We start from the raw sequence: 16,096 nt of genomic DNA, 5'->3' as shown, positions 1-16,096 counted from the left end.
GGTATGTAACTAACATCATTCCGTGATCAGTACTCTTGCAAATTCACGAGCGGCATTGTCCCCATATTTATTATAACGTCAATAAATGCCCACATTTCTTCGGTAGTCACGTTGTTCCAAATTCGCCATATCGAGTGATAGTATTTTATTTTCTAACTTTTTCTTGCGTAATTATTCGTTTCTGTAACTACTTCATTTACGAGTTCATCGGTAAAAAATAATTTTTAAAAATCCAACGGTTCTTTCGTGTCTGCGAATATGTGCGGTCCTGCAGGATTTTTGCCAGCTATAAACGGTATTCTCTGGGGTATTTCTTCGGATTCTGCACAGCTAATCCATTCCGAACTGTCGGATTGTGGGTCTTCTCCAGCATCACTGTCACTATCACCTTCACTGTCTATTATTCTAATTTTTCGCCTTCTTACACCTCTTACTTCGTCATTATTATTATCACTGCTCGTGTTCTTTCTATCGCCAAGCTCTCTGTGTATGGCTGTAATTTCCTCATTTAGCAACTCTAAATCAAACTCATCTTCACTAAAGCTTATTTCATTATTGCGTTCCATGGTAATGGGGATCAAAAACTTCAACTTTTCTAGTTCTATTGCCACGGCTGTCAAGTTCGAACTGAGACCGAAGGTAGAGTTCGGTTCGTGGCTGCGTACTAATTTTAGATAAGAGAGTCTTATCTCCATTTGAAGGAATATCATTTTACACTTCAGAAGATCATAAAAAGCGAGCATCGGAACACGTGTCGAAGAAACAAAACGTGAACAATTACCGAAGTGGTGACCGACAGTCACCTCTCGAGTTGTGGCATCAAACCGAGTAGTGAGTGAGACTCACCTCTCGAGTGCAAAGGGTTAATTCTATGTTCGTAGGAGAGGTCGCTGAGTTGTGATTCTATGTTGTTCAGATTATTTATGTACGCTTTGAAATTTGGAGTTACTCTGGGTACTATGGGTAATGTTTCGAGTTTGTCTAATTCTAATTGGGGTAAATCCTTTCCGAGGGTATAATTTTGGATTGTTATGTTGACTGAATATGTGGTACCTCCAACTTTCATTACATTATCGTTATATAAAAAAGTACAATCTTCGTTACTGGTAAGTTTGATGGGTTGATTGATTATGAATTGTTCTTCTTGGTTACAGAGTGAAGTAATGGTGACAGTGGTTTTTTGATTGGTCAGGTAGATTTTAAGCTGGCTGATACCGATTAATGTCTGAAAGTTATGCAGTTCGGGTGATATATGCGATACAATTAGGTGTGTCCTTAGGATTTTTTCGTCCTTTTTGTAAGGGGGATGAGGGGTTTGGAAATTTTCGCGAAATTTTGAATGAATTTTCTTTAATATCCGGTCAGTCCTAGGAAGGCTTTTATTTGGGTGGGTGTCTTGGATTGAGGGAAGTTCTTAATGGATTTAATTTTGTCGGGGTTTGGTTTTACTCCGTCTGCAGTCACTACGTGTCCTAAATATTCTAGTTCCGGTTTTAAAAGTGCACATTTGTCGATTTGTAGTTTTAGGCCTAGGTCTTGTAGTCTTTGAAATACTATGGCTAAATTTTTGTTGTGTTCCTCGATTGTCTGTCCGAAAATGATAATATCGTCCATGTATACAAAGCAGTATTTATCTATCAGTCCGCGTAGGGCGTTGTCCATCATTCGTTGGAACGTCGCGGGTGCGTTTTTGAGTCCGAATGGCATGCGATTGAAATGAAAATGTCCGTCGGATGTGGAAAAGACGGTGTATCGTTTGGAGTTGGGATTCATAGGGATTTGATGGAAACCGGCGGATAGGTCAAGTGCAGAAAAAAATTTTGCATTACCGAGATGTTGGAGTATTTCGTCAGCGTTAGGTAGGGGGTAAGCGTCTTGTTCCGTCTGTTCATTTAATTTTCGAAAGTCAATTACTATTCTCCATTTTCTTTTTCCTGGTGCGTCCGGTTTTTTGGGAACTACTCAGATGGAGGAATTAAAAGGAGAGTCTGATGGTTCAATAATTTTCTTGTTTAACATTTCGTAGATCTGTCGGTTAATTTCTGTCTTATGGCATTCCGGTGGTTTGTAAGATTTAATGTTAATAGGTCGAGGATTTTTTAGGGTGATTTCGTGTTGGGTGAGAGAGGCACAGGGTAAGGGGTCCGAATCTAAGGTAAAAACTCCGTTATATGTTGCTATAATTTTTTCGATTGGGTCGCGATGGTTTTTGTCAATGTGGTTAAGTTGCAATTTGTCGATGAGTTGGAGCACTCGATTGGAATTTGAAAATTTCAATTTAGGTTCAATATTGGTAGTTGTCAAAGATTGCTTACCAGGGTTGATGAACAATACACGGCAAGGATGGCTGTCAATAATTTTGATGTGGTGAACATGTTTGCCTGGTGGTACTTCTATTTCTTCGGGTGATTCCTGTAACTTTAGCGTTATACCGTTTAATGTTATCGTCTCGTTGGTGATGTTGAATTGATATTGTTCGAGGAATGTCAGTCCAAATATTCCATCCTCGATTAGCGGGAAGTCGTTTGGTATTATGAGGAACGGGTGTTTAATCTGTAGGAAGGGAACGTGCGTCATGTAATGGATAGGATACTTATCTCGTCCGAGCTGAATGTATTTAGTTTCTTTGAGTCTTATTTTGGTTGGTGCGTCGCGTTCTGTTATAAGGTTTACTCCTGCTCCGGTGTCGAGTAAAAATCGTCGTATTCTTCCTGTGGGGTCTCGTCTGCACTGTATATGTCGTAATCGTCCGGGTGTGTAGTGTATTCGGGTAGCGTTTCGTGGGATTGTTTTGTCTCTGTCGCCGTATCGTTTCCCGTGGTCTCTTCTAGGTGGTTCACGCGAGGTGGGATTTTCCCGTTCTGTCGTTGTTGAAAATTTTTATACTGGAAGCAATTGTTCTTTGGGTGTCCGGGTCGTTTGCAAAAGTCGCAGATGATCGTACGCGGTTGGTCTAGTCTGTCTGGTCGTCTGGTAGGGATGAAGTTGGGTGGATGAATAAATCTGTTCGATGGTGGTGGGCGGTTAGTAATAGCGGATTTCGCGGCGGTGTTGCTACGGGAATTTCTATCTTGGGTCCAGAGTTCGATGTCGGTGACCTTGGATTGGGCTTCAATTAACGTCTTCGGATTCGCTGCTATGACTATCGTTCCAATTTTCTCTTGAAGATTCATGGTGTAGGTCCGGATCGTTTCTTCTTCCTCCTCCGCGATGGCGATGCGGCGTGCAGTAGTGTTAGAATGTTTTGCTTGGACGGCGTAAAGTAGTTCGCTGAGCGCCTGGCGAAACCGTATGCTATACTGTGTTACTGTTTCCCCGAACCCCTGTTTGGTTGACAGTAACCTGTGACGGCAGCCATTGGTGGTGACTGGCGTGGATACCTGAGTCCTCAAGGCTTGGTACAGCTGGTCGTACGTTTCGATGTTGTGATACCGAATACTTCGTTCGGCGTTATCGGTGATTTTCTCCGCTATGATAAGCTTTAGTAATATTAGGGGTTCACTACAGGAGACACGGGCGAATTTCACTTGTTTGATAAATTCCTCCACTCCCATGTCATCTTTTCCCCGCAAGATTTTGATTGTGCGAAGGATTTCGCTGGCTCGGCTCAATTCGTTACGTTCTGATTGAGTCGTAGGTCCGTTTTTTTGTGAGAGTCTGAATGGTCGTTCTTCGCGATAGTCTTCGTCGTCTGTGATGGCTGGTCCGTCAGAGAGCGCGTTTATTCCTAATGAGGCGAACGCGCGTCGGAATTCGTTCGTTTGTGCTTCAAAGGTTCTATCCGTCGTCTCTATTCTTTCTTGTAATTTCAAAATAGCTCCTTGCATTTGATTTTGCGCGTCTTGAATATTTTTTAATTGGTTCATTATGGACTCTAGGGAGTCGGTTATGTTTGTCGCGGGCGAGTTCATGCCTGATTTGTTCATAGTGACGGAGTATAGTTCGTCGTCTGAGGATATAACCGGGTGAGGGTTCCGATAAATTCTGAACTCCTTACCTTCGAATGGTTCGATCCGTTCGTCCAGAGCGAGTGTGGCACACGTAGTCCCAGCGGCAGGTGTTCCGTAGATCACACGTAGGCTGTTTCCTCCTCTTGAATTGAAGCGGATCCTGGCAGCGATCGCCAATTTATATGTCACGGGACCGTATCGAAGCGACGAACAAAAATATAAACACTAAAGTTTCTTCCACTCACGCACTAAAATGCACGGAGTCGCAACAGAACTACTTAAATGAAAACGGCTTAACTAATTCTTTACTCCGTAGAATAATTGAATAGATACCGAAATTCACGGCTTTAGGCGAATACCTCCGTAGAGAATATGCGACTAGCGAAAGTGACTGTTTTAACAAAATACTTCCGTAGAATGTATAACGGCGAACCGGCGTAATAATTAAAAGGTGCGTAGCGGGTGACGGACAGAGATTCACAGTCGACTAAGGTGGAACAATTAATGCTAATTGATTCAGAGGGCGGTGGCTTATATACATGATTTTTGATTATCGGTGATCCTGGTGTTTAGGTTTCGTGGCGGTCTTATCGGCGTGCTAGGTGGTCATCACACAATCATGGACAGAATCGTTCTCTTTGTAACCTTGGATCTTTCCACATTAGTCACTTTGTATTTCAAGCTGTCGGTGCTAGGATCCCACCATAATCCCAATGTTTTGGGATCCTTGTCTCCCTGAATGGCGACCGCCTCATTTCTTGAGCTGTCTCGCTCTCGTAGAATAAGCGGTTCGTTCGAGGCCCATTTGTGTAGTTCCATCCCCGCTGCGCTAAGAAGCTGCTCCAATTCGTTCCTTATTTTCACAGCTGCTTCCAAAGTTTTGGTGCCGGTTAGCAGGTCATCGACATAAAAATCGTGGAGGATCGTGTTGCTGGTAATCGGATACGTTTCCTTGTTTTCGTCCGCTATCTGCCTCAAGCACCGCGTGGCCAGAAATGCTGCCGAGGAGGTGCCGTACGTTACGGTGTTTAGTTTATATTTCCTGAGCGGCGCCGTTCTGTCCTCTCGCCATAGGATCCTTTGGAATGTTCTTTGGTCGGGCTTGATTTTCACTTGCCGATACATCTGTTTGATGTCGGCTGACAATACATAGGGGTGCTGACGACATCGTAGAATAATGTCGAAGAGTTCGTCATGCACAGTGGGTCCCACGTGTTGCACATCATTTAACCCTTTTAGTACCGGCGAAAAGAACGTACCTAAGCGAAGAATACCGGGCCGAATCGGCGAATTTGCAGAGGTTTGCGAAAATGCTCGTAAAAACGAAAGTAGAAGTGATAGTTACAAAATATAAAAAGCAGCATATTCGGAAATAAAGGGAGAATAAAACGATACGAATTGTGTTTCATTATTTGTTGAAAATCATAAGAATAACATAAACATAAGACATAACAAAAATCGTATAAAAGTGATTTCTCTTTTTCAAATGGTAATTGCACATAAAAAAAGTCATCATTTGGTCATAGCTCTATATACATCATTTAGTATAATGTATAGACATTGCATTTTGCAATAATTTGCAATACAATAGCAGAAGTAGGATAACAAAACGGAAGGATAACGCTATGCACGGCAAGCGTCAGACAGATCTACTACACAAGTGGATCGTGCAGCTGGTAATACGTCACTAAAAAAAATATAAGTGTTATTATAGATATTTATAGTTAGTTTTCTGGCCACTAAAAATATGTAATATTTCCTTACTTTTACTTACACAAGCAATTTATTAGCATTGATGCTTACTAATGCATATACCATGCAACCCTTTATTGCAATTATTACAAATTGTGCGCGATCTTCGCACAGGCCCACCATCCACCCTACTGCAAACTACGCAAACTTTTTCCCTTCTTCCAGGAAGTTTGTGGATACCTGGGACTGTTGAATCCCTCGATGTGTGACCCAATGAACTTTCTGGATTCATATTTTTTTCCACCATCCATTCTGTTGAGATCGACTGAATGATACTGGTTATAAATTCGAGTCGAGTCATAACCTTTCCTTCTCTGTTGTGTTGGTATAATATGTATGCATTCAAGACCATGCGAGCAAAAATGGAAAATACCACTTTCTTCCAGTATTCCACTGTTCTACTCTCATCCAAATATGAGTAGATCATCATATCTGAGACATCAATGCCTCCCATATATTTATTGTAGTCGTGGATGAGTGCTGGTTTTTGAACTTCCCTTTCCTGATTCTGTCTTCGAATTATAGTCGTTTTATTTGCGGCTGTTCCATGCGTTGATAACAGTAGTACATTTTTTTTTTGTAATTTCTTTTCTCTGTACGCTAATAGAAGTATTTCCCGATTTCTTTGGTACTTATATTCGCCCACTTCCAATTTTGATTTGAGCTGCGATGGAATATGTTTTCTATTACTGCGTATTGTTCCGGATAAAAATGTATTTTTCTCAAACAGAGATCTTGCTAAGGCAATGCTGGTAAAAAAATTGTCGACAGTTATGTGGTATCCTTTCATAAAGTAGTTACTCATACTGAGTAATTTATCTATTACTACTTGAGCGAGGCTTTTTTCTTTTATTTCTCTCTTGTTCCGTTGGTCCTTGGCTCCCCGATAGCAAAAGAATGACAGACAATAATGGGAGATCCCATCGGCTAGCATCCAAAATTTTATGCCCCATTTGTGGTGCTTCTTATTTGGCAAATACTGGGTGAGTGTTGATCTGCTTTTTGTTCCTACTAATGATTCGTCCACGCTCAAGTGCTGGTGTGGTGAATAATGAAATTTGAATTTTCTATTTACATGAGCAACGACAGGTTCAAACTTTGCTGTTGGGTCGTATTCACTGTTATCTCGTGCTGGTAATGTGCTATTGTCCACGGTATGAAAAAATTTACAAAGCAACTGGAATCTATTCCGGCTAAACATTTGGCCAAACCATGGGATGTGTCGATGATTTTGTGACCAGTAACTAAAAATTGTTGGCCTACGGGTTATTCCCATTTCGAGTAAAACGGCTATAAATGCTCTCAACTCTTTGATTGTTGTTTTCTTCCAGGTCAGTGTTGTGGATGTATTTGCTGCTCCAGCATTCTCGAAAAACTGTTGTGCATACCGATTTGTTTCAATTCTCAACATGTCCAGAAATTCTAGTATAAAAAATAAATTGAAATACTCTATTGGTTTCGATATGTTCGATGGCATATGTTTAGGGCCAGTCATTTCAAAAAATAGTGGGCGTGGGTTATATTGGATATCGTTTTCCACATTTACTTCCCTGAAATTCGTCAGAGATTCGTCACTATCACTCTCGTTATCTTCATCTTGCGATTCTTCTTCGCCAGACTCACTGTCGCCATATATTCTGCGATCACACCGACGGCTTGGCGCAAATAATTGCTCATCCTCATCACTGTCACCATGTTCTTCAGTTATATACAACTCGTCAATAATTCGCACTAATTCTGCGTCATCCATGTTCGTAACAGGGTATAATTTTTTCAAAAAGGTATCGACAAAACTGACAAAATTTTCTACTGCTAATTGTGTCTCTATGAAAACGTTGACGGTTTTTGAATACTGACTGCACGTTAGAAGGATCAAAAAAGACTGAAAAAGATTTTAGGCTTGCCGAGTCGATGCACGTGTCACGGGACCGTATCGGAGCGACGAATAAAAATATAAACACAAGAATCTCTTTCACTCATGCACTAAAATGCACGGGATCGCAACAGAATCACTTAAGTGAAACGGCTTAATTAAGTCTTTACTTCGTAAAGTAATTTAATAGATAGCGAAGTTCACGGTTTTAGCTGAATACCTCCGTAGAGTATGCGACTAACGAAAGTGACTGTTTAACGTAATACCTCCGTAGAAACGTATAACGGCGAACCGGCGTAATAATAAAAAGGTGCGTAGCGGGTGACGGTCAGAGATTCACACTCGAGTAAGGTTGAACAATCAATGCTAATTTATTCAGAGGGCGGCGGCTTATATACATGATTTTTGGTTATCGGTGATCCCGGTGTTTGGGTTTCGTGGCGGTCTTATCGGCGTGCTAGGTGGTCCTCACATCCCCGTTCTTAGATTCGATTAGGTTCCAGAAATCGAACAATTTTCCGTCTTTGTGATGATTCGTGAGTCTGCGGGATGGTGGTCCATGGAGTCTGTAGTTCGTTGTCGTTTAAAGGGCTTGAATATCGTACGTCTTTGTATTGCTGAGGGCTATTGGTTTGAATGTTCTCTTGGCAGCAGATTTTTACACAAATATTCGGTAATATATGGCGTCCTAAAAGCGAGCAGATTTTACACTTATATAAAATGAATAAAATGACGGCAATTATTGTTCCGTATCCTAAATATGTTATAATTGAGATGGATATTTCTTTAGTTGACTTGATTCTGTGTTCGTAGGAGAGGTCGCTGAGTTGGGTTTCTATGTTATTTAGATTATTTACGTAGGCTTTGAAATTTGGAGTTACTCTGGGTACTATGGGTAATGTTTCAAGTTTATCTAATTCCAATTGAGTTAAATCTTTTCCGAGAGTGTAATTTTGAACTGTTATATTGACTGAGTGCGTGGTACCTCCAACTTTCATTACATTGTCGTTATACAAAAAGGTACAATCTTCATTGCTGGTGAGTTTGACAGGTTGGCTAATTATAAATTGCTCCTCTCGGTTACAAAGTGAGGTAATAGTGACGGTGTGTTCTGGTATGACAATATATGCGTTAGGCGCGTACATCGGTAGGAAAGTGAGTTCTCGAATTTTGAAGATGGTTAGCAAGCATTCGTTGTGATCGGTGCATTCCAAAGCGTTAGTGTTCTGTGTAGGTTGGATGCGTTTACAGATTTTAGCGAGACTAGTCGGTTTACAATAATGATCTAAGTAGGCGATGTCGATGGGTATGAATTGTCCTGATGCTTTCAATAAGTGTTCGTGTTTTAGTAAGGGGGCTACAAAAGTGGATCCCTTTTTGTATGGGATAGTGTATAGTTTAGTGTGCGTCCATTCGTTTTCTTCTAATATAGGGATGATGATCGAATAAATGATTTTTTGATTTGTTAGGTAGATTTTGAGCTGGCTGATATCGATTAGTGTTTGAAAATTATGCGGTTCGGGTGATATATGAGATACGATTAGGTGTGTATGTAAGATTTTTCCGTATGCGTCCATGAATTGTGTCGGGTCAATGATTTCTTGTCGTATGATGCCGTGTTTCCCTAAAGTGATCGTCTCTTGTAAGTTGTCGATGTTTTCCCTAATGTCTGTGATTATAATTTCAGCTAATAAAAGTAGTCCAAGTGTTTTCTCTGTGTCGTGTGTGTCAAGGGTGAATTTTTCGTACTGTTGGATGAAATGTGGGAGGGTTTGGCTGTTAAGAATAGTCCGGAACGTGGCTGTTTGGTTTCGTATAATTTTTGAAAGTTTCGCGTTTTCGTTGAATAATTTATCAATGTTTTGATTTATTAGGGTAAGGTCTTCTTCGTCAAGAGTTCCGAAGAGGGCCTTAGAAGCGGAGCCTATTATGTTTAGAATTCCTCGTTTGGCGCGTCGGTGTAAAAGTGTGCTAAGGCGTGTGTACTCGGTGTTTAATTTATGGAGTTTTTCTGTTAGGTATGCTGTGTTAATGTCGTTGCAGTCTTTGCATGTGGTTTTAATGTTGTCTATGAGTCGGTTAGCTTTGTCCAGATCACTCTTAATGTCGGAAGGATTAAGGATTACGTTGATTTTAATTTCGCTATGATATATATAAACTTTCTCTATGTTTTCGTGTACAATTTGCGAATGGTTGAGGTTGGTGATTTCTAAGCCGCGGGTTTTAGCCTGGAAGGTAAATGATAGGGTTTTAATCGATTTCCATGTACTAAGAGTGTCTTGTTATTTTGAATTTGTATAAGGTAATTGGGCTTTCTTACTTCGATTATTTTATAGGGTCCTAGGAATTCTGGGGATAGTTTGTTTTGTTTATGGTCGTTGTGAAGGAGTACTAGGTCGTCGACATTGTATAGACTCTGGATTCTAATTTTTCTATCCTGTTCTCTTTTGTATCGTTTCTTATTAGTTTCCATGTTGATTTCAGCGTAATTAAGGTAATCGTTGTGTCGTTGTCGCCAGAGTTTAAACAATTCGTTATGGGATAAAGCGGGTGTCAGAGCGATTGAGGAGGGGAGGTTGGCTTTTCGTCCAAAGGTTAGTTGGAAAGGTGTGTACCCGGTGGTTGAATGAACTGAGGTGTTAAATGCCATGGAAATTAAATTGAGGTGTTCGTCCCAATCGGTTCGGGTTTCGTCAATACTGGTGCGCAATAGATCCTTGACAGTTCCGTGGGTTCTCTCGAGGGCTCCATTACTTTGAGGGTGAAAGCTAGTTGTTTTGATATGCTGGATTTTAAAAGTTTTTTTCGAATTGTTCCATTAATTTACTGACGAAGTTTTGTCCCTGATCGGTGAGGATGTGTTTCGGTGAGGAGAAGATGTAGATGTAGTGGGATATTAGTTTATCTATAATGGATTCAGGTTTTTGGTTTTGTAAAGGGATGAGCATTAGGTATTTAGTGAGGTAATCTTGGATTGATAGGATGAACTGGTTTCCGTTTTCCGTCAGTGGGAGGGGTCCGACAATGTCCATTGCAATTTTGTCATTGGGATTTGAAGGGGTGTCAGTTATAACGGCTTCTTCTCTAGGTCTAATTCGCGTCAGTTTGTTACGTTGGCACGTGTCGCAGTGTTTTATGTAATTTTGAACGTCCGTCTCTAAATTAGTCCAGGTGTGTTCTTGTTTAATGGTGGCAATAGTTTTGTTTTCTCCCAAATGTTTCAAATCGTCGTGTGTTTCTTTAATAATTTTGTTTTTTTCTTCCGGAGTATATTCTCTAATAGGATTCGTGGCTAAAGTGACGGGTTGGTTTAGGTGATGGGAAAGAAATCTAATCATTAATTGTAGGGAGACCAATTCGTAATTAGAAAATCCTGGTTCTATGCCGAGTTCTATATCTTCTTCCATAATCATTATTAAATGCAGTCGGTTAAGCCATGCTTTCTCGTTATAAGTTCCGAATAGTGTGGGGGATAGTTGAGTGAATGATTTCCGGTTAGGTTTTAGGTGTAGAGGGGATGGTGTAGGATCGAGTTTCCAAATATTGTAAAGATCATATAGGGCGTCAATTTCTGGATTTGCGGGAGGATCTATTTCCTTTATGTCGGGTAACATGTCGTCTGTGACGGGGCAAACTCCGAACTGTCACTTATTAGTGAAGGATTCGAGTCGCACTCGAATCCTAACTCGTAGAAATTAAAATAGTGAGGATTGGTGAGAGTCGCGACGATCACTCAATCCGAACTAAGAACTTTCACTTGAAATTACTCGGAATCGGGAAACAGTGGTTTAAAAAATGAACAGCGTAACGACGTGGCAACGGGTAGGCTTCAAAATGCAGACTGCTTTATTCGAGAGCTTGGAGGGTTTATATACATAGTGTCGTCTTGAGGAATGTTCGATGGTGCCATGCGAAGCATGAGCCAAAGGTTTCGCACGGTTAGTTTTCGGAGTAAGTCTTATCGTTCGTCGAATTTGAACCATGGGAATCGGGGGGCACTGTGCTGGGTACTGTTCCGGGTGGTCTGAGATGATAGGCCGTGAGAGTCGTCACACCCCCGTTGCTAGATTCGTTTTGATCCTTCAAAACGTAAAGTCCGTTGTTTGATAGGTTTAAGCGGGATGTCCGATGGTGATAACTTCCTTATGGGTCTTGGTGAATCGTTGTTGGTCCGTCTGGATGTGAAGTGGCAGCTTAACTCGGTTGGCATATTACTATTTTGTGTCGGTATTTCTTGGTGTGTTATGTGGTTTTCGTTGCAATAAATTTTGAAACATACAGTTTTAGGAATACATTTGCCTAATAAATCGAATAGTCCAATCTTTCTTAATCCATATAAACCTACCAAGCCTAAAGAACACCATGCTATTATCTGTAGTATATTAATAGTCGTTTCTGTTATCGTCTGTATTCTGTGCTGGCCTTTTATGTTTTGCAGTTGGTTATCCATTTGGTCTAACATTACTTTGTAATCTTTGAAGTTTGGAGCAAATTTTGAAATTCGAGGAATTTGATTTTCTAGTATGTGTAGATCACTTAAGGAGTAGTTAAAATTTAAGCTGTAAGGTATTTGTTCTAATTTTACTTCCTGAATTTTTCCTCCAATCTTCATTACATTATTGCCGTATACTAGAGTACAATCGGTTTCGCTAGTGATTATGGATGCCTGACTAATTTCAAAATGGGAATTATTATTGCACATTGCGTTTATAGTAATGGGATTTTCCGGAATCATGATGTAACGATTAGGTGAATTTAAAGGTATAAAAATTAATTCTTCTATGTGGAATACAGCCGTTGGGCATTTAGTTGGGTCAATGTTAAATTGTTTAAGCGACAAATTTTGACAATTTTTTGTGTGATAGTCGGATTTAGTTGGTTGTGTTCTCTCGCAGATTTTCCCAATAGGTGTGTCTCTACAATATTCGCTGAGGTAAGTTCTATCTACCATTATGTGCTGGTTATCTTGTTCTAATACAATATCATGTTCTATTAAGGGCGCGACAAAAGTATTTCCAAAGCGTTTAGGTATGGCATAGTATTTACGAATGTTCCATTCCCTTTCTTCTAAAATGGGGACGGTTAGATGATAGATCAATTTTCCTTTAGTTATGGCCATATTAAGTTTACTAACAAGGGAACACCGCGAACCGTCACTCCCGGATTTGAATGAAACTTTGTAGGTTTATAGAGTGATCCAAGACAAGAATAACGGTATGCTTCATTCGTGCCCAATCGCCCTTTAAGGGTGTGAAAACAACCCTCGAAGTCAAATCGGCGTTTCCACTTTTTCGCGTATATCTTTTAAAATACATGAAATACAAAAAAATGTTTTAGGTAAAAGTTTAATGGTACAATGAGCGCTATAAATTTACATTAAGAAAATTTTAAAACAAGTTTTTTTTCTTAAAAAGAAAATTTTTTTTTACGCTATTTTAAAGAATTTCTACATTTTGATAATAACTAAAAATATTACTTGTTTTATTCTGAATTCAACCATGTATACTAATTTTACTATACACCATCGACTTATGCAGATACACGACGAAACGTACACCGTGCGCGCGATTCCGCGCTAAAAACACACAGTAAATTACATATTCAGATTTCTTGTTTTCGTCGCACTTCCTAATACATGACGATATTGAGTATGATAACATAATAATAGCATAATATAAGATATTACATCAAGATTGATGACATGTTACATACTATATCACATATATCCATACATAAACGTTTGTTTCATACTAATTTAATATTTTATCCTATTTTGAATAGGTTTATACATGTATCTCATTCAACATAGTTTTCACATAGGTGATGTGCATCAAAGAAATGTTCTATACATAGATACTTTTTGCAACAAGCACATCTTATAATAGCAGGCTTATCACACATATTACAACGAGGCAGGTTATATACTTCAGGAAATTTGAAACAGAAATCTACTGGATTTTCAAATTGCTGGTCTGGCCTTTGTTCAAGGTATCCACTTTTATACCAAGAGTATTTAAATAATTCCCGGAATCTCGGAGAAGACAACTGGTTGTGTGTGAGAGATTGCAGTTTGATAATATTATTTCGCAGATGTAAATTTATATCAAGATCATATAGTAACACCCGATCTGAAAAAGTTCTCACAAAATTTTTCCATACCCGAAAACCGTAAACATCCAGCGGTTGTATCAAACCTGTTGTTCCTTTCGGTATGGTTAACGTAATAAGTTCTTTGTCAGCCGGAATACTTTGCTGAAAAGTCGAAGGACAATGGCCGCTCCACGAATCAAGTAACAGAACACTTTGAAGTCCAGTCTTTGGTAAAAAGACTTCTTTAAGCCAAATGTTGAAATGGTGCGATGTCAACTTCCCAGATTTTGAAGCAGTAACATACACATTAGCTGGTCTAAATAAGCTTTCTTCTACCCTGGGTCCAAATTCCCCACTAGTTTCTTTTAACACCATAAATAGGGGTGACAGTAAATGACCGCTCGCGGAAATGGTAGGGAGAATCGTATAACTATGTGTAGTTGAGGATACTGACTGCACGGATGCTTCTATGGTCTTTCTACCACGGTACGATAACGTACGACCAGAATGAATTTCCAAATTAAATCCACTCTCATCAGCGTTGTAAACGTTATTTGGATTGTACATAGCAATGTATGGTTTTACCCGGTTTACGAAGTCGGTGGATGTCAATTGTAATTGTTGCTTGTCCCGTTGTGTGGAACGACTGATGAATTTTTTAACCTTTCTTGAAACGATGTTGTGCGCTTTTTTGAAATTCATGACGACGTCCTCCTTTGCTTCTAGCGCCCATTGCTTTATATCCATGTCATGCACAAAGGAGCCCTGATTCATAGCAGCCTGAAATTTGTCCAGTACATACTTCACTATTGATAATATCTTCTCTCTGCGTGTACCACCTCTCGCCAATGTTTCTTCCCATTGATACAGTTGTTTAACTGATTTAACTTTTCTAAATTTATGTTGTACACTGTCGAGAGTCCTGCGCGTTTTTTCACCGCTTCTCCAAAATTCAACAGCTCGAGATTTATAATTGAGGTCTACGTTACCACTTTCACCCGAGACACACCTCTCATCAAATTCATTGCTACTAACGTTTTCCTCGATATTACCCTCTTCAACAAACTCACATTCTTGAGGCCGCGCTAGATCTTCGTATTCCAGGGTCGTAACATAGTCGGTTGTAAATGAAACTTCGTTCATACTATCAAGTATCATAGTATGTATAATTTCTGATAGTTCGATTTCCCTATGATTAACAGGAGACGGTGGTTTACTGGATATATGTAGAGCCGTTACCAGTAAATTAATTACGTTTGCCGGATTTATGTACACCATTTTATCGATAACTAATGCTACATGCAGTTGAAAGAGTACCAGTGATACTGACAATGAATTCCAGTGACGAAGACTAGGTATTTATAAGGAAACAGGAAGATAAGAAAAAGAATATCTTAACACTATTCCTACCGACACTTCACGTATACCTATTCCTACCGCGACCGGTCAAATGACCGGTCTTTCACAACTTATATTTTCAATATTGAATGCAGACCAATAGCCAGTTTACCAGTATAAAAATATATTTTCTTTTATTCAAGAGTACATAATCTACATTTCATTCTTTTTCGTCGCATTTTTTACAAATGGGCTTCTCAACTGTACATTTTCCGCATACGTACTTTTTACATTTTAGACAGATTTTGTTCGTCTTATTATCTTTACAATACCTTATCTGACATGTTTTCCGTTCACGGGAACCTGTACTTGTACTTGCGATGGGTATTGGTTGATTTTCTTTGCCGAGCTCTCGTTGATATTCGATGGCAAGTTCTTCTGCCAATTGGAATAGAAATTCCTGTCTTGTAATTTCTCCTCCCGCAGTTTCTTTATATAACACCCATGCATTTATCCCGGCTAAATCCAAGATATTAAAAAATACTTGCAAAGGCCATCTCCGAGATTTAGATTTTACCGAATAATTTCTGGCCATTTGATCGGTCACATCTACGCCAAATTTGGTGCTATTATACAATTGAATTGTCTCCGGTGTTCGGGTGTCGTTTTCTTCAACTTGTACGGAGTTGTGGATTGAACTGAGAATTAAAACTTTCTTTCTTGGTTTGGCTTTGTAAATTGTCAACATACAATTATTTGAGCGATAGAGTTTGCTTGAGAAAAGTGCCATGTCGTCGTTTTTCAGTTTTGCTAGTTTTGGTAGCTCTTTCCTATTTGCTCTAATTGTTCCAACAATCGTAGTTTTTTTTGCTAAAAGTTTTGTTGCTAAAGGTAGGCTTGTAAAAAAGTTGTCTGTGGTTATATTTCTTCCACATCCTACATACGGTTCTGCTAATTTCATAGTGACAAACTCTCCAAGAGGAACTGAGGGTTCTCTACTTTCATCTTTTCCCAAATATGGAAAGCCGTTTATTATATATTTGCTGCGTACATCGGATGCTAACCAAAATTTTATACCAAATTTGTCCGGTTT

General features: G+C 39.5%; 2 protein-coding genes across 2 annotated transcripts in view; one reads left to right on the top strand and one right to left on the bottom strand.

Annotated features, from left to right (window-relative positions):
• LOC143145302 (uncharacterized) overlaps positions 1–16,096 on the top strand; it is a 150,300-nt gene that overhangs the window by 118,611 nt on the left and 15,593 nt on the right. The gene's annotated exons all lie outside the window — the stretch shown is intronic.
• Positions 12,717–14,954, bottom strand: LOC143145331 (uncharacterized). The gene has a single exon (XM_076308633.1). The coding sequence runs from the start codon at positions 14,941–14,943 to the stop codon at positions 13,372–13,374; it is 1,572 nt and encodes a 523-aa protein (XP_076164748.1). The 5' UTR covers positions 14,944–14,954; the 3' UTR covers positions 12,717–13,371.

This window comes from Ptiloglossa arizonensis, chromosome 1 (assembly GCF_051014685.1).
Source record: "Ptiloglossa arizonensis isolate GNS036 chromosome 1, iyPtiAriz1_principal, whole genome shotgun sequence".
Classification (NCBI taxonomy): domain Eukaryota; kingdom Metazoa; phylum Arthropoda; class Insecta; order Hymenoptera; family Colletidae; genus Ptiloglossa; species Ptiloglossa arizonensis.
This window is presented reverse-complemented; position numbering and strand designations above follow the sequence as displayed.